Below are 27,655 nucleotides of genomic sequence, written 5' to 3' on the forward strand. Positions count from 1 at the left end.
CACAAATGCCATGAATGATTGAATGAACTGCAAATAAACAAATGAATAAATAAGTAAATACATTTTAAAAAAGGTGTGTGAGAGTACAGCTGTAAGTGCACAATCTGTTGCTGTAGTCTCAAAGGTCAGGAGTAGCAAATATGTACTGTAGGAAATTCGACTCAGTAGATTGTGAAGTGTTGGATATGATGAGTATTCTTCCTGCAGTAGTAACCCCTTGTGTTTGAGTGGGGGCAATGCATTCTGATCTCATTTTAAACATAGAATTGCACATTGCCAGATTCTTTATTACCTACCTGGTGGTAATCTGTCTAGTATCAATCTCAAGACATTATGCAGTGGCCTCCCTATCTTTCTGATCTTGAACTGTTGCCACTGTTGTGCCGGATTTAGCGGTCTGGTTTTGCTACAGCTTCTTCAGTTCCTAATCTTATACTGGATGATTAGCATTGGAAAGCCTTTTTCTTGTTACGTATCCAAAACTCCACAGTTGATTTTCAGTGTATTTCCTTACAAATGTAGATAACCATAAGGGCCAAATCCTATCCAGCTTTCCAACCCTGGTGTAGCCATGCCAATGGGGTGTGCACTGCATCCTATGGTGGAAGGGTAGTTATAGAGGCCTCCATAAGATAAGGGAACATTTGTTTCCTTGCCTTGGGGTGGCATTGCAGCTGCACCGGCACTTGAAAGTTGGATAGGATTGGGCCCTAAGACTCCATACCAAACCCCACCAATTGAGACTTATTATTAGATCAATTTGTAGGAAAATCCCAGTATTTTTCCAAATACCAACTACATCTATGCTAATGCATTACAGTCAAGATTTCTTTGCATCTGTTCCACTTCTTCACGATTTAACTTCTAGAGACCTGAAGCTTGTGGAGTTTTGCTGCATGATAGGGATAGTGATGAAATTCTCTGTATTCTATGCTTTCATTTAATTTTGTTGAAGAAATTCCTGAAACTCTGTGAAAATATGCAGTTTCAAATAAATGAATGTTTAAATATATGACATTCAAGTCAGTCATGGACTTCAAGGATTACATTTGTTCTCTGTTCACGTTGGCAACCTTCAGTCTCGAAAGACTATGGTATCGCGCTCTGAAAGGTGGTTCTGGAACAGCGTCTAGTGTGGCTGAAAAGGCCGATTCGGGAGTGACAGTCCCTTCCACACCGGGAGGAAGTGCAGTCTGTCCCTGGTCTGTCTCCCTGGCTATGGGCCTTCCTTCTTTGCCTCTTTGCCTCAGTCTGTTGGCAAAGTGTCTCTTCAAACTGGGAAAGGCCATGCTGCACAGCCTGCCTCCAAGCGGGCCGCTCAGAGGCCAGGGTTTCCCACCTGTTGAGGTCCACTCCTAAGGCCTTCAGATCCCTCTTGCAGATGTATCGCAGCTGTGGCCTACCTGTAGGGCACTTTCCTTGCACGAGTTCACCATAGAGGAGATCCTTTGGGATCCGGCCATCATCCATTCTCACGACATGACCGAGCCAACGCAGGCGTCTCTGTTTCAGCAGTGCATACATGCTAGGGATTCCAGCACGTTCCAGGACTGTGTTGTTTGGAACTTTGTCCTGCCAGGTGATGCTGAGGATGCATCGGAGGATGCATTCTCTCTGTTCAGCTACTGCACTTTTGAGGGAACACACACCAGATTGGCTCACACAGTGCTGCAGTTTGTTTATTTTAATACCAGAGATCCCAGCACCTCAGACGCTGCTAACCTCTGAGACACCAGAGGTTTCTCAAGAAATCCCGGAACAGTGGTGGAGGGAAAGGGCAGGCAGAGGGCAGAGGGGAGGACACTGACGGTCATTGAGACATTGATCATCAGCCTTGCTCTAAGATCATCTGAGAGACAGATTTGTTTCATGAAAACTAAGCAAATGTATTTTTATTGTGATGGGGTGAGTTGGGGGAGGCCTGTTACTGGTAGAGGAAACTGCAAGTAACAATTTGCAGTACTAATGAGACAAAGTGTTGAAAGAAGAACCTCTGTTGTTGGGGTAGTTTCAGTGCAGACACCCACAAAGTCTTCATTATAATGACTCCTGCTGGTGCTATGATGCAATTTCAATGAATCCCCTCCAACACCAACCCCCCCCCCCCCAAATACATGCATATCTGAAACAAGTTTCTCTGGGAGGACAAAAATATATTCACTATTCTCAATATGGAAATATGAAGCATGGCAAATATGGGAATATGAGAAAATAAAATCAATCGTATGTTCACTCAAAACAATTTGTAGCAAATGTTGATGACTTGTGTTCTCTTTGCCATGACATATGCACATACAGGAACAAAATCTAAAAGCAAATAGACACAGTTAGTTGCCAGGGAGATATATCAGAAAATAGGGACTGCCCCAATTGTCCCTATTTACTAAGGACAGTCTTTATCAGGATAAAGTAAATAGGGATAATTGGGGCAAATAAAAAAATGATCTGTGAAAGGGAAGGAAAGAAGCAAGCAGAAATCAGAGTTCCAAGTTGTATAACCTTCAAAAAAATTCCTTCCTGACTTGTAATGTTGGAATTGGTCAGGTTTTGTTAGTGTGCATAAGACATCCATAGCTTCTCCAAAAGAAATTGTATTGGAGTGGATGTCTGTTTTACCCAACATATTCTCTACCGTTACAACAACCCCAATGCACAATGAGTAGGGAGGGACCCAAAGTCAAAACTTCAATAATCCAAATGGTCCTCTATTGAAATAATAATAATATGATGATGATGATGATGATGATGATTGGAGAGGTGGTATAATGGGCATTGAATTGCATAGATGGCACTATTCCTTTAACATTAGTAGTATTTTTGAATTTGTGATATCTTGTAATGATGCCACTCCATGCCTTGGTCCCCTTTGAAGCATGTGACATAAAATTAAATAGGTATAGGATCAGCTGCCTTGTGATTTTCAATTTTTGCTCTTTTATAAAGGGCTTCTCCAGTTGTCATACTGACTTACCATTAGCAGGATACAGTGAAACAGATTCATCTTTGGAACACATTTTGTTATAGTATTTGATGTTATGGTGCCATCTATTGATTTCTTTTTAAACATTCTGCTTATTACTACAGAGAAAGCAAAGAGAAAGTAGGAGACACAGGTAACTCTGATACCTTAATACTGTATTGCCCTGGAAACTTGCAAGAATAAAATGAGGTAGCACAAATTAATTGGGGCTGTCTTTAGTAAAGTTCTTATTCATTACTAATAGCTCCCAGGTGATTTACTAGTACTGGGAGAAACAACATAATTCTTTCCCTCTCATGCTGACTTCATTTCATTTTATTCAGCTCTTAATGTTTGCAAAGTTCTTTTTGCACGAAGAACCCTGTTCCATAAGGTCAGGTGTATAGCCTTTTCTACTTAAACTTATCTAAATCAGCTATGAATACTTTAACACTTCTTGTTCCATTGAGCTTTTCTGATAATGTGAATAAGAGAAGCCGTGCTGGATACCCAGAGTTCTTCCTATGAAAACTTGGGGGCTAATTTGCACTTGAAAATTGGTTCCAGTAGGTTTGTTTCATTGTTCCTCTAATATGCTGAAACTGCATTCAAACTCTTTCAGTTGCCTTGAACTTGAACCAGAACTTACTGCTCCCCCAAACTACCTTGCAACCAATTTAGGGCTATTCGGCGTTTTAATCCACTCCTATGGTACTAGTGCTAGTTGGTATTTAATGCTACCAGCCTATTTGCATTATATGGTATCTATTTTAGTTTTAGTTATTATGTTTTTATTATATGCCACTTTGAGCTTTGGATAAAACAGGATGAAATCTCCATAATAAACAAAATTAGTTCAATAGTCCAATACAGCTTGTTACTAAAGGGCTTTGGATAAGAGGAGTAGTGGATTAGGGGAGCTTCAGATACAGGGGAGTAGTGAAGAAGTATCTCATTGTGCTCTAACCCTAAAGAACTGAAGATGAGAAAGAAGAGTGAGACAGAGAGAGGCCTCTAGGATTTTCCCATTTGTACCTTGACAAGGTTCAAACAGCTTCTCTCAAGGAAAATAGTAGAACTAGTAGTAATCTAGAAGGAAGCAATAGAAAGAAAATCATGCAGTGCGATCCTATGCATGTTTACTCAGAGAAAGCTTAATTCCTACAGTGTTCAGTGGAACTTTCTCATGAGTAAATGTGTCCAGAACTGCAACCATGAAGGGGCAACATTTGGGGGGGGGGGGTTACCTGGATCTATTTTTGTGTATAGTGAGAACTTTGGAAAATATGTCTTACAGGACAAACCGATGATGTGCTAGGGCAATGCTAGTATGAATTCAGACATTTGCCCTCGTATGAGAATACCATGTGTGATAGTGTGATGATGTGGACCAATACATCAATGACACTATTTGTAAGCTGACTACAGTTGTGCGCCAGTTAACTGTGATCCCCGTCGTCAAGTGGTGCTCGACGCAATCTGAACCCTCCACAGGGAAGGGGATGCTCTGCTCCCGGAGGGTTGTGTAAGCCTTCCAGAGGCAGTACACATCAAAGCTCTGCCTCTGCAAGGCTCAGACTGAGGGAAATCGCATCTCTCATGCAACTTCTGGTTTCACAGAGGAAGCCGGAATTGCACAAAAGGCGCAATTTCCCTCAGTCTGAGCCTTGAAGAGGCAGCGCTCTGATGTGTGCTGCCTCTGGGAGGCTCAGACAACCCTCTGGAGGTGAGGGGAGCTGAGCTCCCCTCGCATTGGGAGAGTGGGGGTATGAGACCCCGATGACCACATGACTACACGTGGTCGTTGCATATGCAATCCCGGCATAAGCAGGTAGGTCGCTAAGGGGTGTACACCTGTATTCCCTTTGGGAAGATGGAAAGATTGCACAAGCAGTTCTGTGTGCATGCATTACTGAGATCTGGGCCTTCATGCATAGGAAAGACCGGTGAATGTGTCACTGAGCTGTTTCCTGTCAACATGCACTGAGTAGTCCCTCTAGCTACAGGCTTCCTGCCTGCTTGTCTTGCTATTAGCTTTCTGCTTAAAGCATCTGGTACACAAGCATCAAGTACACAATTCTTTTGTGTGACTATAAACAACAAAGTTACACCAGAATTGGACTAGCAGTTAGTACTATAATAATCCTCTGCTCATACAACTGCCATTTTAGACTTCTGCTCAATTGTTCTGCTTTGGAAGACATTGGCTAGAAGGCTATCCAATATCCCCTTGTTCAGGTGAATTGGGGAAAGATAGAAAAAACAGAAGAAGGAATCCTAGTCCGGTTTATGAGAAGATAGAAAGAAGCGGCAAATATATTTAGTGCTGCTTTCAAGTGAGATGGTCCTGAATTCTTTGATCAGAAAAGAAGTACAGCTGGATTATAACCCCATCTTCATAAAACTAGAATATCCCACCAGTTTGCTTCCTCTGCTGCCTAGGGGCCTCTATTTTAAGGTCTTCCAGACTGGAAGTATAGAAAATATGAGCTACCAGCCCTGTAGGATACAGAATCAAGTGTAGAGAAATTATTATTATTATTATTATTATTATTATTATATGCATGCACCTGTGAAGCAAGCCCAGATGCATTGCTAATGATGGATGTTGATGGTAGGAGATCTGATTGATCTGAAAGTTGATCTCCTACTATAATGTTGCATTTCCCCTGAAGGATGGATGTGCTTCGAACTGATCCTTGCACTGATGCTTGAGTGGTGGCTGTAGTCAAGACTACATTTCACCAGCTGTTGCTTTACCAACTACAAACATTCTCATGCCTTGATAATCTCCAGGTTGAACTGTAATACTGTTGAAGATTGTCCCTTTTTATTTGCTTTATTGCTGATTACAGTACTGTATATTCTTAGCAACCTTGAAAGTTCCAAGCAACCATGCGTGTGGAGTATGCTGTACATTTAAAAATAAATAATTAAAACATTGATGTTATAACTATTGTCGAACCTATATCACAGACATTGTTTTTATCCTTTTCTCCATCTTTCTAGACCAGCCAACTGCAACTCCTTCTCCTTCTCCTTCTCCTTCTCCTTCAGCTGGTAAGATAATACTGTTTATTTTAATTATTTATCTATGAAATATTTTCTGTATTTGGGTCATGATTAAATCCATGTTTGTGTGTATGCACAGCCCTCACATCAGCACAGCTCTTTATCTGCATAACAACCAATGGATGAAGAGCAGACTAATGTGCATAGTAGAAAGACTCAGGAAGCACAGGTCCAACCTTGTTTGTAATCTGCGATCTTAATAGACTGCAGGTTCGTAACCCACAATCTAGGACTGGACCTGAGCTCCTGGACATGACTGGAGATGTTCTTCAGTGATGTCCAGAAGCCTTTCTGAGGCCTACAGAGGCCATGCATGACCTCTATAGGCCTCAGAATGATCTGTGGAAGTTCTAGAAAGGTTTTTACAAAAACCAGAAGTTCCCTTTTAGGACCTCCTAAGGCCCGTAGTGGCCATTCACAGCTTCTACAGGTCTCAGAAAGACTTCATATGAGACCAGAACAAGATTCTGATCGCTTCTGGAGGCTCTGTAAGTCGGAACCTGTGGATTTCATTTTCCACTGGTTTTGTTATCTGTGGGCGGGGGGCGGGAATAGATCCCCCACAGATACTGAGGATTTAATCAACCTCTTGATTTATACGCAGGTGCCTAAATAGATATTGCATGGGAATCTGTAGAATGAAATTATACATGTGGATATATAAAGAATGAATAAGATAAAGCTGTGTATTTTTTCTTAATTTTGCTGCTGAAGAGTGGTGCATACTTATTGTAAATGAACTCAGTGGATTTGATATTGTCACAAGTATAACCATATAGTCAACTTTATTGTTTTATTAGGGCCTTACTTATTTTGTTACTATTTGCCAACTATTATTTATTCTTCCTCACCACCATTGCATTTCTATAATTTTTCTTGGGCCTTATCCTGCTTTTGATTTCTTTCTTTCTTTCTTTCTCACATTTTTATACTGCCCTTCCTCCAGGAGCTCAGGGCAGTTGTACATGGTTCTTTCCCTCCTTTGTTATAGTCACAACAGCCCTGTGAGGTAGGTGAGACTGTGAGAGTTTTTTGGCTGAGTGGGAATTTGAACCTGGATCTTCCCGAACCAGTCCCAACTCCTGAGCCACTATACCATCCTGGCTCTCCTGTTTCTACTGAAATGTCTTTTTTTTTAAATGCTGCAGAATTAAATGTACAATTTATTATTGTATAACCGCATTCTGAAAACATAAGGTGTACCATATGCTTAATCAGGAAAAGAAACTTCCTATTGCTCTTATCTGCATTAATGTCTGTAGTGAGTAGTGAGTGTAATCCAAGAGTGGTGATTATTCTGGATTAACTAACAAGAAGTATGAGAGTGCAGTCTTATCACGTGATGTTTGCTTGGAGGGCTCATGCCTCTCCTCCTGTGTTCCCAACAGTATCTAGTCTATTGTGCAGTGCAAAAGAAAGAGATCAGACATGTAAACAGCCACTTGCTTGCTCATGTTTAGCAAGTGAGAAGTGTCACCAGACAGTAAAGCAGGTAAACTTCTGTAAAGCAGAAGAGATTTGGTAGTAGACTAGCAAACATTTTTGGAGGCTAATGCTGTGCTGAAGCTGGGGCGATGAAGGGGTCATCGTTTAGATCAGGGGTCTCCAAACTTTTTGGCCAGAGGGCCGCATGAAATATCTGGCACTGTGCTGAGGGCCGGAAGAAAATTGAAATATAAAATTTAAATAAATAAATTAGAGATGGAACTTAGAGGAATGAATAAATGAATGGGCTTGTTCACTCAGCCTCTCCAGCCCTCAGAACACCCTCCAGATGCAAACAGAGCACAGCTCTGGTCATGTTCAGTCAAGTGGGCCAGAGACTTTCAAGGGACAAGAGGCTGGCTGTGGGCTGGATAGAGGCTTGCTGCGGGCCACATCTGGCCCCTGGGCCAGGGTTTGGAGACCCCTGGTTTAGATGAACACAGTCATATAGAGGTTAGGACTTTGCGCTGGAGCGGCATGCAAATGCAAAAGGCAGTGCCCCTAATATTTTTATGCTATGCCTGGCCAATCCAGAGGCTTCATATTGTCTGCCAATAACAGAGACTGATGTTGCACATTTCTGTTCCCTTCTGTGTCTGAAGACAACTTTGAGGGCAGTGCATACATAACCCATAGCAGCCAGCAAGTCTCAGCCTCTGACCCGGAGGTTATTGATTCAAACGCTGCCATATTTTGTAACTTTCTAAACATATTAGCAGGTGTGTTAGGCTCACTGTCAAAAATGCCCACAGACTGTCTGTACAGGGTGTTTTGTCATTTCATACCTCACTGTGGAAGGCTCTGCTGTGTAAGATGGCTGATCTGTTGTTTCTTTCCCCATAATGGTTCACCATAGGAAAACCCCGTTTCTCGCCCACTGCCAACCTTTCCACCATACCTCCACACTCCACTCCGCCCTCACCTGCAAGCACGGCTCCTGCAAAACATGGCTCCGCAACAAATGAAACAGTGATTCCTGCTAACCAGACCCCTGTTTCTACTGAAATGTCTGTTAACGTAACTGCTTCTACTGGTACTGCTGCTGCTTCCACCAACATCACAGGTTTGCTTCGGAAAGATTTCTAGTACAGGTTATATGACTCTGGTTGCATTTCTTCAGGGAAAAAGGAATGTTTATTGAAAAAAAATCAAAATAGGTACAAATGATCATTCATATTTTTATGCCACTGGTTCACTTTCAGCCCAGACCTATTCCTGCCATGCTGTAGCGTTCAGCTGCACCAATGCAGTTGGTGGGGAGGGGGGTGAGCAGAAGGCAAACTAGAGGTAAGTAAAAAACTACACCTTCGTAGGCCTGGCCACCTATGGGTCTTGTCAGAGCCGTGCTAACTATGAAGCTGGCATAAGTTCAAGGAGAGGAAGGGGGCTGGGTAGGTTTGAAAATGGGGGATAGGATCCAGTGTGCGCTTTTGCTGCTGAGATCCCCCCTCCAGTCCTTTCCCTGCCACCTTCCTTCTCCCCACCCGGAACCTGCTCTGACCCATAGTCTGCCGTCCCCACCACTTTATCTGGGCCAGAAGAGCATCTGGGCAAGTGTGGTGTGCATGTGGAACCGCTGGCAATTTCCACCAGTGGGTCCATCGTGTGCTATGGCGGCCTGGCTTTTGCACCACCACAATGGGAACTACAGCACCTGGCACCTGATTGCAACATCCCTTGCCTTAGGCCCTTGATGGGTTTGGGCCATCACACACACACATTCAACTACTGAGTGCCTACCCATGGACAGGAAGCATTCCTCAGATAATACAAATGTGATGTTGCAGTGGAGTGCAGCAAACAACAGGTGGTAACCAGCTCTGTAATTTAGACTGCTGAGTGTGGTGGGAAGTTCTGTGTGTTTAAGCACAAAGTGAAACAGGAAGTGGGGAAGACATTTGTATAGATCCTAAGAAATAAGCACCTTCTTTGGTAGCTGCTCAGCATCCACAGGCACTGCAAATGTAAAACTAGCCCAGTTAGTCCATTGGTGATGTTCATGCCAGGAACCTGGCTGAATGTATGCTTAGTTAGCAAAGGGGTAGGTTTTTTGATAGTATGATTAGGTTAAGCTGGAATTGCATGGGCAGCTCACATTTTTGGCACTCCTAGCATCGACCACATTGCTCAAGTGTAACACATGAGATATTGTTGGGAGTAATAACTGCCCCTGTGCTGTTAAAGCGGCCATGACCAAATTCCTCTCTTACTAAAATTCGCAATGGAATGCATGGTTCTGGACCCCACCTGCTCCCCAGTGGATCAAATTTTATAAGATACGGTTATGTCTGTGATTCTGTGCATTCCATATGTTTTGCATAAAAACATCCAGATCTTTAATTGTGTGCTTTGCAACATTTTATTGCACCAGACGTTTGGGTGGGAAATACATTAAAATATTTGGAAAAAAATATGTATATAAATATTTATGTTTTTGGAAGATGGACAAAATATCTGGGGATTTTTCTCGAAGAGAGCAGAATGGACATTGAAGGAAACCTTGTGAAGTGTAGGCAGAATGGAAACAGAAAGAACCAATAAAGAAAAGCACAGCTTTGGGCCACATGATGTTAAATTCCTCAATGGTCCTCACAAATTTTAATTTTCCTGAGTGTAAACAGCTGCCTGAGCAGCCCTTATGGACAGGGACCATGGCAGAAGGGTAGAGAGGTTTAATCCTTAAGCCTTCCATCCATCCCAGTCTGAATCGGAACTGCAGCAGATGTTTAAAATCTGCCTACTCACATATGCAGTCCTAGCCAGGTGTGGGGAGGGGGTTGCTCCTGATCCAGTGGTTGTTTAGTGAGGAAAATTAACATGTATCCTGGATAGCAAGGCATTTGATAGCACATATAGTTTGACCCTTGATCTGCAGACATAAGCAGGTGCTAACGCCTGTTAGCATCCCATGGAAAGATTGACATGCTGATTTCTGCTTGATCAAGCTTCGGTTAAAAGAACAAGAGTAGATCATATCTAGATTTTTTTTTTCTTGTCTTGTTGGCAGAAAATGTGAATGGTCATCGCTGGGATGGAAAGAATGATCAGGCACAGGTTGCAAAATTTTCTGTATTGTGCACTTAGGATCTTTTAGTATTCATTGTTTCAACAATAAACAGTTGCCACAACAATTGAACAATTTTAAAGCAGGTTTTTGAGAGCTGAGCTCCATCGAGCTTTAGGACAGGAGGCTGTGAGACCCTCTCAGGGAAATGTATGAGTCCCAAGGATTCTTGGAATCCTGGATGTGGGTTAACGTGAGCTGCTGGAATGAAGCCATAACATCCTTCACCAGGCATAAGAACATAAGAAGAGCCCCGCTGGATCAGGCCAAGGGCCCATCTAGTCCAGCTTTCTGCATCTCACAGCAGCCCACCAGATGCCTCAGGGAGCACACACAAGATACTTGCATCTTGCTGCCACCTCCCTGCATCTAGCATTCTATTTACACTCTCACACACACACCCCAGCAAAGACACCGGATTGCAGTTGGGTTGAACTTGTGCCACTTTATTGAACGCAGTGACCAATTTTTAATACATGAAACCTACTGAATATCCCTCCCTTACCAGTTTGGGGTAGGCAAAAAAAATTGCAATCAATGGCTAATTTGGATGACTGAAAAAAATTCCTACCTGGCCCTCATAATGAGCGACCAGCTAATCTCAGACAGTACATACGTATCATGGCTTATAACGTGTGATGGAGTTTTCCTCCAGAAATCTGTCCAATCTCCTTTTAAAGGCAGCTAGACTGGATGCCATCACTACATCCTGTGGCAAGGAGTTCCACAGACCAATTTCACACTGGGTAAAGAAATATTTCCTTTTGTCTGTCCTAATGCTAATCCCAGCACTAAAATCCCGGTTTTTCCATATGTTACAGTACTATCACTGAATGATTTGCAGTAGTATCACTGAATGATTTTCAGAAGCCTTTGTAAGGAATCAGAAATTCCACTCTCTTCCTTTTGTTGCACATGGCTATTTTTATTTAAAGTTTGACTGTTGCACCATAACACCAATGCTAAAACTCTTGCACTTTTGTTACTACAGTGGTCGTTCCAACAAGCATCTCATCTCTCACTCTCCATGCAATCTCAGAGTCTTCCACTGGGCTCAGCCGTCTGACATCCAACAGCACTGCTGCCTTTCCTCCATTCTCTCCCTCAACCACCACGCATGCACCAACAGGTTTGCTGTATATTTTTTTCAGTGCCCCAAGAGCATCAGCAGCATATAACTGCTTAGCATACTCATTCATTCTGGGAGAAGGTTAAGTATAATCAGATGTACAAACTTAACCGAAGCCTAATGTTTTCACAGTTTTGTGTGCTGGTGGTGCCTCAGCCTCCGTGGGGGTTTCGTTCCTGGAATCTCTGTGGTTACCAAAACCTACAAATAATGAAATCCACAGGTCAGGGCACCCAGACCTCAGAATGTGACTGGAGCTGTGCTCCGGTCATTTCTGGAGGGTATTCTGAGGCCTGCGGAGGCTGAAGGGGGCCTCCGCAGGCCTCAGGAAGGCTCCCAGATGCGACTGGAACAAGGTTCTGGCTGTGTCTGGGAGACTCAGTGGGTCCTCAGCCAACGGTTTGGGACCCACGGTGGGTCAAATCCATCAATCCTAAATCTGCAGAGAAAGAGGACCCATCTATATGTATGCAGGATGCATTTCTGCTTTTTTTGTGTGAAATGTTCTCAGGTAAACTTATTTTTCCAAGACACCACATTTACAATGGACTTGAAAGATGCAGGGTCAACTTTTATGTACACATTTTCCAAACACAGCACAATTATCAGCCTTTCCTAGTCCTTGGTATCCTGCATAGATGGAGCTTGCAAGTCACTTGCTTTCCACACCGATCAGATCCATGCATTGAAATCCAGCCTCCAGAGTGGTGCAATGTAAAGGGTTCATTGGGAAACAAGTTGTTACTTAATATGTAACTTACCAACTTTTTTGCTGGCTCTGAAACTGTGATCTTCACATTGTTTTACTCCCCTGCCAGGGGAAAGGAAAGCTTTACCAGCTCTGCCTCTCATACCTTCGTCAAAGGCATAGAAGCAGTAAAAATATTGGGAACGCTACATAGATGACAAATTAATATTTGTACATGTGTAAAATTATTCATGAGGGTATTCTTGTGTTGAAATTATTTTTTTTTTTACATACTAGAATTCTGAAAACATCAACTCTTATTTGATTTTTTTAAATAACCAGAACATAATCTTCAAGGAATGCCTGTGCAGGATGCTTTACAGTTTCTACCTTGTATATACAGTATATAGAATGGCAGGATATATGTTTGTCAGGGGCACTAAGAAGGGGGGATATTGAGCTCCTGCTCTAGGGTTCCTACCCAGGTACAGGCAGCGCCTATATAGGGCCTCCAGGGCCATGCCCACTGGGCTTGACTTCTTCAGGGCTGACTTCCTCTTCCTCCCTGGGGCTCAGAGTGGAACTAGGGAGGGGCTACAGCATGCTATTCCTGCTCTGCCTCAGGACCTTCTCCAACCTCACAGGTTCTGGAGCCTCCCTTCTGGGTAACTGCCAGCTCTTTTTCATCCTTGGTCCTCTTATTATATTCCCCTGGCCTTGGCTGTTTCCTGGGTTCCACCCATCCAGCCTGGTTGCCTTCTGGGCTCTAAGCCTCATCTCCTGGGAGGAAAGAAGTCTCTTGCAGCCACTTGCTGCTCCTTGTCTGCTCCAGTGTTTGCAGGCTGCTCCATTCAACGGGCCCTGCCCCACTGAGACCTTTCCAGCCTCTCCAGACCTGTATCTTGTCCTGTGTCCACTGAACAGGCTGCTCCCTGAATTGAGTAAGTCCAGCCTCAGACAATACATTTTTTAATCCATTACTTATCAAAACAAGCAAACATCAATGGTGTTTGTGCAGCAGTTTTTCGTTGGGAAGTCTCAAAAATCTGGTTTGCAAAGTTGCTGTGAAACCACATAATGGTCTCTTATCGATGAAATTGGCATTTTATTAAGATATTCATGGGGCTGATATTATAAGCACAGGCTGCTGAACATTCAATACTATGTGCTTTGCTGATATATTTGCTTAGTTGGGGGCCTTATGGTTTTATCTTTTACAATGATATGGTAATGGTAACCTCTTCTTGATTTAATTTTAAAATTTTGGTGTGCAGGGTGGCCACAAAGTCCCTACGCAGTCTGAAATGGTACCAATCCTGAATCTGCACATTTTTATTCTTAGGAACTTATGACCACCCTGAACAAATCATAATGGCAAAAATTGTTTAGAATATAGACCTTTTCTAATATTTTATCTTTATTTTATTATAATACAACATATATTTTAGAACAAATCAGTTGAACTCCCTTAAGTTGAACTCCCAAAGCTCCCATCACTCTCTACCTCCACTTTACAGAAGTTCCCACTGAGTACTTTTAGAATTTACGGCGCTGTATACAGAATGAAAATGTGTTAATCAGTTCCAGTGAAATGTTTTAAATGTATCTGAAGTGTTACTTCTGTTCCTCTAACTTTGTTTTTCCAAAGAACATAATATATCTCTACAAGCAGTTCTGCTTGAAGATGGTTGCAATTTGTGGGAATATATCTGTGATTACCAGATTTGTGGCTAACTTGTTCTGTTTATTCCCCCGGCAGATGATACGAAAAATTCTTCCTCGCATATCAGCTTTACACCATCCACTGGCACTTCATCAAGCATCTCTCAAGCGCCCACAATCTCCCCCTCAATAGGTGACAAACCTCCACACACCAAAGCAATCCTAACACTGCGTGCATGCATACCTTTGAATGCAGTCTAAACTTCCTTTGTTTTATTATGTTTTTTTCCTCTGCAAGCCCTCTTGATATGAATGGGATCTGTGTAAGAACCACTTCTGAATTCTGCCTCAGCACTTAGTATAAGTATATAGGATGCACGCTGCATTCTGTGGTGGGGGCCACTCACAGAGGCCTCCTCAAGTCGAAGGAACATTTGGAGGTGCACTTTGGATGCATTGGCACTGGAAAGGTGGTTAGAGTTGGACTGACAATTAATGAAAACAAATAAGAGAAAATGGGGTTGTTAAGCACAGAAATAAGCCTCAGAGCATAAGAGCTGAAGGTAGGCTGTAATATTTTACGCACTTACCTGGGAATAGGTCCCACTGAACACAATTGGAGTAGAAATGCATAGGATTGCACTGTTAAGCATGCCTGGGTCTGGCCAGTAAAACTGATGGGAGACTGCCTCAAAACTTTCTGTTTGCCACATTGAATTCCATCATGGAAGAAAGGCAGGATATAAATGTAAAAAAATCTGACAGTGTGACATCCCCTGGCACGATATAAATTATGAGGAATTCCATTATTAGCTAAAGCTGTAAAGATAAAATACATTCAGGTAACTGGAATCTCTTCTTTCAGAACTGGTATGATTCAAAGCTTATTCCTTTTTGCTTTCAACCCTTTCAGTTTCTGCATCTCTTCAGAAATAGAGGTAACGGCCTATCAGACATTAAAAGTACAACTTTAAAAGTCTACAAGAAGAGGGAGAAACAATTAGTAGACTGCAAGGAATCATAAATAATGATGAATGTAACAAATAACCAGATTTTTAAAATAATGTATCGCTGTTAGGGCACAATCCTAACCAGATCTACTCAGAAGTAAGTCCTGTTTTGTTCAATGAGGCTTACTCTCAGGAAAGCGTGGTTAAGATTGCAGCCTGACAGCCCAATCCTGAGCTGCCCACCATGCCCAGGCTCGGCGGCTCCACGGGGGGCTCCCGCCAGATCCTGAGCCTCCTGCACTACCGCGGGAAGCTCCTCGGGAGAAGGGGATGTTCATCCCCTTCCCCAAAGTAAGGGAAGCAGCCCCGCAATGGGGCTACTCTCTTTAGCGCCGACCAAAAGGTCGGCGCTAAAGTAAAGGCGCTCGTGTAGGGCGTGCAGCTCTGCACGAGCACCTTGGATCCTGCAGTGCTCAGCTCCGTGGATGCGCCTCTCTCCCTCCCCCTGACATGTCTCCCGCCCGCTCCCTCACATGCCTTATGGCATGTTTGCGACTGTAGTTCGCAACGCAGAGCCATGCCACGGACCTCAAGATTGGGCTCTTAGTTGTGTTACTGAAGCAGTTTGACCTGTCAGTCAATAAGTTAAAGTGAGATATTAGATGCAATAATTGGAATCTGTATTCTCCAAATTTTAATGCAGAAAATTCCATATACGTATAAGGAACGGCTATAAGGTCAGGCTGTAGCGGGAAGAAATAATGAAGACAGTCAAAGAAATGGTTAGTTTTCTGATGAGAAAGCAAACCATGGAATTGACTTCAAACTTTATTGACAGCTGAAAAGATTGAAATAGCTTATAGGTGGACATAATTGAATAGCTGTCAACTGAGCGATAATTGAGTAGAGGATAGAAAACTTCACACAATAAAATTAACTATTATGGTTGGCCTTGTGGCAACAGATGGACAACATGGAGGGCAAATCAATACTTGGTGTTTTTGGAGTGCTACATAGAGGCAAAATATCCATTTTGATGTTTTCGGAAAGATCGAATATTTGACTTTATTTTGCATAAACTGGAAACTATATTTGCCCAATGTATTACAGCCCAATCTTCTGTAACTCCCCATGCAGCAATCAGTGGCACCAACATGGCATCAGCTGCATCCTGTAGGAAAGTTTTGACCTCTGGAGGCCCCTCAGGTTAAAGGAACATTTGTTGCCTTGCCTTGGGGAAGGCCCCTGCTGGCTTGCTGGGTCTACTTGGACCTGCGCCAGCAATATTCTCATTCATTCATTTACCTTTATTGGCATATGAGACATACAAACGAACAAAAGAAGTAGCAATAAGTAGTACAAAAGGTTACGTGAGCATTACAGCCATTTTAACATTGGAGGTCAGAAGGTCAAAGAATAAAACTTTTATAGTTGACAGAGGCATCATCCTGAGTTAGTATCATCTATGTTAATAGCTCACCAGCAATATCTCTGGGGTAAGTCTGTGGGGATCTGTTAAGGCAGATTGAGGCCAGGAAGGGGGTTGGGTTTCATCATGTGTTACTTCAGCTGATCTATCTTCCGCTCCTCCCTGTTGCTGCCCATTTCTGCCTGTCCCAAATCTCCTTCCCACCCCCTACATGTTCTTACCTGTCTTGATGGTCCTCTGGTGTCTGCTGGCACATAGAGTCGGCTACTCACCACTTCTGGCAGCAGCCAGCCCACACACTCTGGCATGTTGCATTTCGTGACAGCTGGATAGCACCTCGCACCTCCAGAACACTTGTTTTGGTGGTAATAGGAGCTATTAGGATCGGGCCAAAAACCATATAATATTCGATTTTAATATTTTATTGCATTACAGTGCAATCCTGGGTACATTAGTGAATGCAATGGGACTTACTCATGAGTAAGTCTTAATCGCACAATTAAAAGCATGTTGCCTTGCAGTGGCATAGCTAAGGGGGTGCAAGGGTTAGCAGTTGCACTGGGCAACAAGCTTTAGGGGGGCAACAAGCTGAACTTGACACTAGTTGCCGAAATTGTGAAAAAATTTGGTATGTACAAATAATACCATCATGTTATATATCATTGGAAAGGTAATTTAATGCAGAATGCAGTGAAATAAACCCCATTGGAATATCTGTATTCTATCAAAAGTTATGGCCAATTAACCAGAAAATGCAACTGCCTTATGGAACAAAAAGTGAATTTTCCTAACTCAGAACTGACCCATGACACTGAGAGCCAATGTGATGTTCTGAGAGCCAATGTGATGTTGTCATGATGCAGCATGGAACCAATAAGGTGTTAATATGCGTCAGCTCTCATTTCCATGTATCATAATACAGCTACTCCTGCTTACTGGTAAAGAAGCACTTTTTCAAGTGATGCTCCTCTTATATTTAACAGGCGGAGAATAACTGTCCCTCTTCACCCCAGCACAGTGTCTCTAACTAATAACGGGCACACTTTTTATTTGTTTACTTCATTAAATTTGATTTTGTCATGGAGGGAGGGAGCTACAAAATCTTCTTTGATCCCAGGTAGCATATAGATGCCTTAGCTATGCCACTGGCTGGGGGGAGGTGGCAGATCAAGTGGGTGGTGAACTGCTGGGGGGAGGAGGCAGGTTTCCCCCCAATTTGCACTTATTAAAAAGCCCGGTTGTGACGTCACTCCTGGTTGTGACATCACTTCCGGGGCATCATTTTGAGCTCTGCACCGGGCTACTTGTTCATTAGCTATGCCACTGGTGCCTTGTTGCATTTTGCAAAACCAGATTAGTGTTTATAACTGCCATAAAGCAGTTAATGCTAGCAGAACACTCATTCTGCCAGCAGGGCAGTCCAATAGAATTGGCCTGCCCATCACTTCTGCACTCAGTAGAGCTTCCAAAGTAGTATACAACGTGCAAATAATACAAATGAAAATAAGCTCAATTATGGAACAATCCAAACACCAAATCAAAACAATAAATGGGGAAAAATCTAAGCAAGTCAACCTAGCAGCAAACCATAAGAAGAATCTTAACTGTGAAAGCAATTAACCAGTCTAAACAAAAGACCCTATGAAATAATTTTATTTATACATGTTAATGTGAATGACACCTCCATCCCTCCTCCTCCTGCCTACCCTGCTATAGTGTGTTTCTTTCTTTCACCTCAACAAAAGCTACCCTGTTGCTAGAAAATGGAGTATGCAAGATGCCTGCACATTCTTGCAAATATGCATGCATCTTGGAAGTATTAATCAGAACCATGAGTAATTTTGGGGGAGAAGGATGTAGCACTGGGAGGGTGCCGTGTTTCGGAATGCTGCCTCTCTCTTTACCAACACAGTGCCCAAGAGTTTGCAGTCAATAGGTACAGACACAGTCTCTGTGAGTCTAGGACAGGAGTCTCCAAACTTTTTGGCCAGAGGGCTGCATCAAATATCTGCCGTGGTGTTGAGGGCCGGGAAAAAAAATTTAAATATAAAATTTAAATATATAAATTAGAGATGGAATTCAGATGAGTGAATAAATGAATGAATGGGCTCATTCATTCAACCTCTCTGGCCCTCAGAACACCCTCCAGACACAATCAGAGCACAGTTCTGGTCATGTTCAGTTGAGTGGGCCAGAGGTTTTCAGGGGATAAGAGGTTGACCGTGGGCCGGAAAGGGGCTTGCTGTGGGCCACATCTGGCCCCCGGGCTGGGGTTTGGAGACCCCTGGTCTAGGACACAGGATCCTAGATCTGGATCGATACTAGCAGCTTTCATGAATTGTAGAGTTCCAACAACTTCATTTAGGAACTTACACACTAGCAAGGAGTTCAGGTGTTCTTGCACAAGTTCCCATTTCAATGAGGTTCTCATGGGAAAACCAGACCATATTTGCATCCAGAAACAGATATAACCATCTGAAATTTTGTGTCTGTGAGTAAGAGTGTGATCTGCAGGTGTCACTGCACTGGCATGGTGACCCTACAAGTGCAGGCAGCAGAGTTCTGGCAAACCTCAAGTATACACAGTAGACCTACTTCGTGGGCCAGAGACTGTGATTTCCTGTGAGGCTTCTGCAGCTGGATGGATCAGCTGTAACCAGTTACAACCCAAATGCTGGGTTAGCGATGCCCTCATCTGGTCAGGAGCTCTTGCTTCTGTTGAGACCTGTTTCCTTGGGGTTTCCTTGGACATGTTTGCCTTCACTAACTTGGAAGGTAGATAGCATCAGTCCAGTAAGGTCTGTGGTCAAGTGATAAATGCTTCGCAATGGTTTGTAGCCAATTTGAACACCAATTTGTTAATAACTATGCAATGTTTGTATTAATCAATACAATGTACACTTAAGCTTTTATAGGTGAAGAAAAATGAATAAATCAATTAGACAAAGCATTATTAGTAAACATCTGTTTGAGGTGGAAAAAGCCTAAAATGTAACTGATGTTGAAAGGAGACTTAATTCTTCACATTATAGACATTTGCAGCAAACCAACTTCTCATATTTTGTCTTCTTTCTTACAGGAACGACTACCCCAGACTGCAGTAAGTTTGAATGTAACTTTTTGAATAAGAAACACATTCTGATAATTTCACTAAAGACTTTTTTCCCTGTTATCCTTTCACAGGCACAGACAGATTCTCAGGAATTATCTAAATGCAAATAAATTCAGTAGTGTACCTGAGGGGGGGATAAGGGGTGCAAATGCCCCAGATACCAGGCTTGGGGGCAGTGCTGTGCCACCATGCACTCCCCTGGCAGTGCCTCCTGCAGCACTTAGTTGGCACGTTGATCTGAGGGCTGCACCCCAGAGGCGCTCTAAGGGCTGGGGAAGCCGCTTGCGGCCGAAAACCAGAAGCATTGCTTTTTGGCCTCCAGAAGGTCTTACAAGGCCTTCTGAGGACCGGGAAGGCTGACACGGCTCCCCCAACCTTCAGACAGCCTTTTGGGGGCCAAGAATCGACACGTCAGGTTTTCGGCCAGGGAGGCTTTGTGCAGCCTTCCTGGTCCTCAGAACACCTGCGAGGAAGGCAGCAGGTATGGGGGGGGGCGACATCTCCAGATGGGGGCGGCACCCCTTGGGGTATAACCCAGGCAGGGCAGTGACCAGCAATGCCACTGAATGCCACTGAATGCCACTGAAGGGGGCCCCTTCACATGTACCTCTTATTCATATAAGACATTTCTGTGTGTCTGTCTTCATGTTAAAATAAGGTCATTTAGAAATAACCCTTGCTACCATCATACCGCATACGTGAACAGATGCACCATAATTGACATCATGTTGAGAGCACCGACTCTCAAGTCATTGTGGGAGAGCGGGGAAGGCAGTGGGGGTGAGGGGAAGGCAGTGAAGCTGTCCCCAGGATCGCATAGCTAAGGAGGGTGTAGGGACTGGCATGTACTTACCAGTCCCTACTGCAGCCTCCCGTGGGTACGGGGAGCCCTGTGCGACCCTCTGCAGGGCTCCCCAACCTTCAGAAAGTGAAAGCGGAGTGATCACGCTTGCAAACTGGAAGTGGAGCACAATAACTCCGCTTTCACTTTTTAAGACATGGGGAGCGCTACAGGAGGCTGCAGCAGGGACTGGTAAGTGCATGCCAGTCCCTACACCCCCTGCTTAGCGATGCGATCCTGGGATCGTGTCACTGTCTTCCCCGCTGACCCCGCCCCTTAAGGGGCAGAGTCCAGGGCCCACAATCTGGGGTGTCACAGTGCCCCAGTTTGAGAAACCCTGGACTAGGACATGTGGAATGGTATATCAATGCATTGGCACCATCCCTTTTAGCATGAAATGTAAATCTTTTTCAAGACTCTCTTATACAGGAACATGCTAGAATACAAAGCAGAGTTTTCTTTACCTGCAAGTTGCTCCCTACCTAGAGCATATACTGTACTATATGTACAGTATAATATACTGTAATATATTGTACCTCCATTTTTTGTCACTAAATAAAAAGCTAGCTTCATAAGTTAATTTCAAGTCACTACTCGTTGATACTGGGCATTGGAATATATTTGACATGAGAATTTCTGGGATTGGAATAGCCGTTGTTTTTCATGGGCTGGGATTATTCACATGTACTCCTGAATGCTGCCTACAGAGCATGCCCAGCATGTAAAATGCATTTTCTTCAATGCAGTCAGCCCCTACATGTTTGACAGTAAGTGGCTTCAGAATCATAAGCTTCCAAATGGACCTGTGCATTGGCTGCTCTGAAACAGCAGAACAACATTGATGATGATTGCGTGAATGAAGGTGCCATATCTACATTTAAGCAAACACTGAAATCTTTAGCGACAAAAAACTAAAGGTCCTTTCACGCATGGTTGGTGGGTTTCATTCAGCTTGCTGGTCACAATTTCTGAAGGTCTGAATAGAGATATAGAATTTTTGCAGATAGATGAGGGAGGGCGAAGATACCCTAAAATCTATGCCAACAAGACATGCTGGCAAAATTCTCTCAAGTCAAGCTCAGAAAGAAATTTCAGGGCTTTTAAAAGTTTGCATCCAAGGAGATGTGAACCTTAAAATTCTCCTTAATACTGTACAGTTTGACGCAGAAAAGAATTGCCAGTTTCCCCACCCCCCATTCACTGTAGTACACTTCCATTAAACGATCTGAACAGGGGAGTTTTAAAGAGTTTCTCCTTAGAAAAATGGAGGAGGTGGATAACAAAGCATTCCCTATCGGAAGTGTTTTTTGTTTGGTGGATAAACCCCCTCATCTTGTTTGGTGGATCAAACCCTTTAACAAAGCATTTTTCTGCTGATTTTCTATGCTGGCTTGCTTTCAAAGTTATTTTTAAGGGTCCCTTATTTTTTTAAGGGGTGGTCTTTCTTCTAACCCTCTTAAAAATGGATTCAAAAAAATTAGGATTAAAAATAGCATTGGAAGCCTTTTTAAGGGTTGCCTCAGGGTTGAAAGAGACCATTTTTGTCTTTTCTCCCTCCTCATCTTTCCCACTGAAGAACCCATGAAATGAACTTCTTTTTGAAGCTCTGTTTAGGAACTGGGTTATTTCTGACTTGGAAGAAATTTATTTGGCTACTTTGCAAATGTTTTTGATTCAAACCTAAAGAACCTCACTCATCTCTAGTACCAATGCTAAAACAGTAGTAGGCCCAGTGACAATGCATGCTGTCCTTTTATTGAGACTGTTATGTACAGTAACAATTACTTGTCTGTTAAAAAATAGTATGTTTCAGAGCAAAAAGCATTGCGACTTTCATTTGTTTTTTCTCTCTCTTAGACCTCGTTGATCAGGTTTCTCTAGTTAATTATACACGTGATAACTTCTTTGTCACTGCAAACCTCAATGGGTATGGCCTTGAACTGGAGAAAGTTGCTTGTGGAACTGAATATAACTGTATATTTCACAAAAACACAATCAGTAACCTCTCTGAATGTAGCACAATTCAACTATATTTTCTCGGATGCACAAATATTGCAGTCATTCCAGTTCCACCTGGTAAGCAAGAATTCTTATTATTTGTTTGAGCAAAATCTTTATGACTTTCTTGTTCAGTTTTGCAAGCTACCTTAAGAGCCCCAAAGCCTGACAACTGGAAGAGTGTTATGTGAGGGGGGGGGGGGGAAGGAAATGGAGAGGCACTTGAATATTGTCTTTACTCAATCAATGTACAGGTTGAGACTAATTATTCACGTGGTTTCCGTTCCAAGCATTCAGGTGGATAACAAAAAACGCACTATAGCAAATCAATTTAAAAAACAAAGTTTCTTTGCTCCATTGATTGAAAAACAGCTTTGCTGACCTTTTGACTCTAAGATGAGTCATTAAGAAGACAATCCATCAGCACTTCACTCAGCCCCTCCCTTCACCAATGCAAAATGATCACCTTTCTTTCACATACTGGGGGAAGGGAGGGGTCCTCAGGTGAGAGGAGGATTGCTGAATTGTCAGCCAGCTGCCCTCTCTCTCTCTCTCTCTCTCTCTCTCTCTCTCTCTCTCTCTCTCTCATTAAGGAGGCTGTTAAAGGACTGTTCAGTTTTAAAAACTGATTTTAAAGGGATACATTTTTCCCCTTCTCCAGGGATCAGCACATTCCTTCTCATTTGCAGGGGCTATTCATGTTGAGTCAAATCCGTGTATAAAAAAATCCGTGTATGAATAGACCTGTATACTGGACCTGTATACTGATCTGTATACTAATAGAGTTCAAGAGTCAATATTTCCGTAGAAAGCACTTGGGGTACTGCTAATGAAAAGTCTGCTGTGTGTTGTTTGTTGTACCAGAATGTGCTGGTAATACCAGAACTGTTGCAGTCCTGCCCCACTAGAATCACTATTTTCAATCTTTTTCATCTCACTCCACACTGACAAGATGCTAAAACTGTCAAGGCACACCATCGGTTTTTTGACAATTGATAAGACACTTTGCACTGCTGACAAGGGGGCTCACATCCCCCAATGGCCCTACTAATAAATGACCCTCCCCCAAAATCTCACAGCAAACTTGCAGACCATTCATGGCACACTGGTTGAAATTTGCTGAGTTAAGAGTTTTGCTATTGATTTCAACAAGCACAATATCACAACCATATTTAGAAGAAAGTTCTATTGAAACATGAAGATACTTTTTCAAGTCATTGTTTTGAAAATGAAAAACAATGAGAAAAATGAGTTACATTTGTAAATCTGTCATTTAAAGTCAAGAACTACACTGGGGTATTCTATTCCTTATTTTCAGAGTTTAGGAGCTTAAAACCTATAGTAGGTTCTCAATAATATGTTGCCCAGAGATTCAAACAGACAAATCAAACATACCCAAAAATGATGCGCAGACAACTGTATCCTTAGGACCTACCTCATGACAAAAGAATATTAGTTTCATAACATTTGAACTGTTCTGCTTCCATCAGAAAATTCCAGGAATTATAATTTGATGAAGGTGCTCAGAAGAGGGACTATTAAACGGGTTTAATCTTGAAGTGTAGAAATTTTAGAAGTGTCTGCTCAGAACATTGTTCTGTGATCATGAGTTAAAAAAGAACCTACAGCCGAGTCCCCACCCTTAAAAATGATGCGCATGCTGATGGAGCACACGCTGCATGCAATGGTGGTGGGGTGATCAGGAAACTTGCCAGAGGAAAGTAATATTTTCTGCGTACCTCTGTGTACGCCTTGTGGGGGCCCATAGGTAACTTCAGACCTACCCCAGCTATGTAGCTGACATAAGTCTGAGGATAGAAATGGGGTGGGGTAGGTTTGAAAAGAGGGGACACAATGCTGCTGGGATTCTTCCCTCCCCTCCCCTTGCCCTCTCCCCTCCCTACCCTGAAACCTCTCTACCATGACCCCCCCCTCCACCAAATGGGCTGATGGGCGAGGAGGGGGAGGTGGGGCCAGGATCCAGCAGTTGTGTTGGATCCTGACCCTGTTCCCAGGTTGCCAGGGCAATCCCGGACTTCTCAGATTTGCACCACTCTTTAGGTGGCGCAGATCTGAGTAGGCCCACTGGGGCTGCTGTGGCTCTCCCTGGCATAAAGGAAAAGGTTTCCCCTTGTCTCACGCCAGTCCTCAGACAGCCCCAGACCTGCGCTGGGTACAGCGCAGGCCCACCAGCCTGCCTGTTCCAGCACAAGTTAGGATTGCACTTTAGTTTTCTCTAATGGTACCTGCTCATTTAAGCATACATTTATTACTTTCTCCACTGTAGACCTGTGTATTATGTAACAAACAAAGTGCGCTCTTACAGCATGAACATTGAAACACTGAAAAGTATGTTAATCTGATGTAAATTATGTAATCCATACTAAAATATTTAATGACCTGTAGAGTTTTAGGGAGCATTTATTTCAAAATGTGAAAGATTATTACTGAAGTAAATATAACCACTATTTTTTTCCTCTTTTTTTAGTTGGAAGAGAGTTACAAAGTGACAGCACCAACACCACTGTGACTTTACACTGGGCTATTCCTAAAAAATTCAAGTGCCGTTTAACTTACAACAATACATGTCATCTTCCCGGTAGGGTTTCATAGTAATTGCCCACATTTTTATTTTAATTTGATGGATCCTGACCCTGATTTAAAATACTTTTCTCTAATTGTGTGCTTATCATGTGTATAAATGTATATAGGTTTATAGATAGCAACAGTGAGTTGGAAGACCAGCATATTTTAAATGGCTTTGCTGAATTTGATAAGGTTTGAGCCTGCATCCATAGCAGGGATCCCCAAAGTTTCAGCTGCCAGAGGCACATCACTCAGTCTTGCTCTTACGGTGGGCCTGAGTGGGTCAGTTATTGAAGATAGTATGTACCTGTTCTGAATTAAGAATTTTCGCAATAGGAGGAAAAAACTTGTGCTATGTGCTGCTTTGAGGCTGATGTGCTCTCTCTCTCTCTCTCTCTCTCTCTCTCTCACACACACACACACACACACACACACACACACAGTGAATGGAACCCAGACCAGCTAGAGGAAAAACCAACTGAGGAGAAAAGGGATGTAGTAGAGAGCAAGGGTGAGGCTAGAAAGTTAGGAGTGGGGGAGGTAGGTGCAGTATAGATGCAGCACAACAGATGCAGTACCTCAGTAGATGCAGCGCAGTCTCTGGCAGCATAACTACATTGTGTAACCTGGTGGAGGATAGGATTGTGCATAAATGTTATAATTTTTATTCTCAGCATGTAGATAACAGCACCCTTGATGTGCAGGATAATTGTATCTTGAACTTTTTACAGATCACATAATCAGTTCCAAAGAAACACTGGAAAATTTATTACCCAACAGGATGTATATCTGCACATCACAAATGTACTTAGAAGATAAATTGGTGAACGAAAAGACCATCCAGGTGAAAACCGATTATGGAAGTGAGTATCAAAACATTATTTTCTTTGCCTCACTATCTATTGGATTTCTCATCCCAGACTTATCTATTGGACTTATCATTTGTTTTTGCAAAATGGAAGTTTTGCAGTGAGGAGTATGTGTGTGCTTGCAGGTACCCAGATGTATTAGTATTATTATTATTAACAGTATTTATATACCGCTTTTCAACTGAAAGTCCACAAAGTGGCTAACAGAGAAAGTCAAATAACTAATGGATCCCTGTCCCAAAATGGCTCACAATCTAAAAGATGCAAAAGAACACCAGCAGATAGCCGCTAGAAAAGACACTGCTGGGGTGAGGAGGCCAGTTACTCTCCCCCTGCTAAATAAAAGAAGAGCACCCATTTGAAAAAGTGCCTCTTACTTTGTTAGCAAGGGTATGGCCCTTTTAGTTTCAATTTAGATATGTTACTGGTAGAGCTATGCATTTTATTTTCTGAGGGGTAAACCAGAGAGGAAGAGGGATGTTCTTTTGTAAGATACCAATTTTAAAAACCGGAATAAGCTTTGTTTAGGGCTTTTCTAACATTTTAGACTGCATATGAGTCTACTGAACTTTATAAAGTTAGTTCCTAACTTTATCCTTGCAGTACAGAAAGAAAAAGAAAATGCTAGTCACGCACTCATAAAGAGAACTGAATATTCCTGTAAATTACCATGAATTCGGGTGTATTTGGTTGGGTGGGTGTATTTGGACTGCTTGGGACTGGAAGAGTTCCAGATTTTGGGATACTTGAAACCATGGATGGCAGCATGGTTCCATCCTGCCTGCCACACTCATGACTCACCTCTCTTCATTTGCAGATGTTTTGCAAAAGTCACCTTTTTCTTCATTTCACTTTGGAACAGGAAACAAATTGCAAGAGCCTAGACTCAAAGCTGCTGAAGGAACTCTACAGGAGGTGATAGTGAGGGTGCTAACAGGAAGTCCTCAGCTGTCCACTTCCTAGCTGTGTTCTTACTATTGCATCCTGTAGTGTTCCTCTAGCAGCTATGAGTCTCGGTTCTCACCCTTTGCTTTCTGTTCCAAGGTGAAATGAAGAAAAAAAAAATCTTCCTTTTGCAATGCGTCTGCAAACAAAGAGAGATGAGTCATGAGTGTGACAAGGGGAAGGGAATTTGAGAACCATGGATAACAGTAAATATGGGACCTGTGGATATGGGGAGGTCCAATATAGTTTACAATATAATATTGTACAATATAATCAGTTCAACAGTGTAAAATGACCAAAAACAATGTATCAGATAATAAATTATGATAGAAGATTTATCATTTATTGGATGATAAAAGCATGAAGACAGAATAGCAAGGGGGAAAACGACCAAAATTTCAATAGAGGGAAAAATCAGCAAAACTGGAATTCCTGGAGAGAAAAAAGTATTTGCCAAATGTCAAAAAATCAATACCAAAGGAGCTGTGTGGGCCTCCTGGGGTAAGAATTTTCATAACCTGGGGAGGGGGGGGTGTAACTAAAAAAGGCTCTGGGCTGCATCACCCTTCCTCCCCCCCCCCCAGTGAACCTTCAATGAGGGAAAACATACAGTAGAGTGTCATATAATGAATGAAGGTGTGGGGATGGTCCCTCAAGTAACAGGCAACCCAATCCTGAGCTGCCAAGTGCGTGGGGCTGCCGCGGTGCCAAAATGGTGACTGCGGCATCCAACGTGCAATCAGGCAGCCCACGGTGGCTCCTCGGGGGAAACGGACTTTTGTCCCCTTCCTGAGAGTAAGGGAAGTAGCTCTGCAATGGGGCTACTCGATTCTGTGGTGGCTTTCGAGCTGGCACAGAATTAGAGT

General features: G+C 42.8%; 1 protein-coding gene across 3 annotated transcripts in view; it reads left to right on the top strand.

Moving 5' to 3' along the window:
- Positions 1-27,655, top strand: part of PTPRC (protein tyrosine phosphatase receptor type C) — a 110,123-nt gene that overhangs the window by 46,239 nt on the left and 36,229 nt on the right. The window contains exons 3-9 of one of the 3 annotated variants that reach the window (XM_066625340.1): positions 5,969-6,019; positions 11,572-11,709; positions 14,157-14,252; positions 19,518-19,538; positions 22,249-22,467; positions 24,878-24,988; positions 25,707-25,838. In XM_066625340.1, the coding sequence (XP_066481437.1) occupies positions 5,969-6,019; positions 11,572-11,709; positions 14,157-14,252; positions 19,518-19,538; positions 22,249-22,467; positions 24,878-24,988; positions 25,707-25,838 (768 nt within the window). The remainder of the gene's footprint in view (positions 1-5,968; positions 6,020-11,571; positions 11,710-14,156; positions 14,253-19,517; positions 19,539-22,248; positions 22,468-24,877; positions 24,989-25,706; positions 25,839-27,655) is intronic. The other 2 variants (XM_066625341.1, XM_066625342.1) reach the window with 2 other exon arrangements.

Source organism: Tiliqua scincoides, chromosome 4 (assembly GCF_035046505.1).
Source record: "Tiliqua scincoides isolate rTilSci1 chromosome 4, rTilSci1.hap2, whole genome shotgun sequence".
NCBI classification, from domain to species: Eukaryota; Metazoa; Chordata; class Lepidosauria; order Squamata; family Scincidae; genus Tiliqua; species Tiliqua scincoides.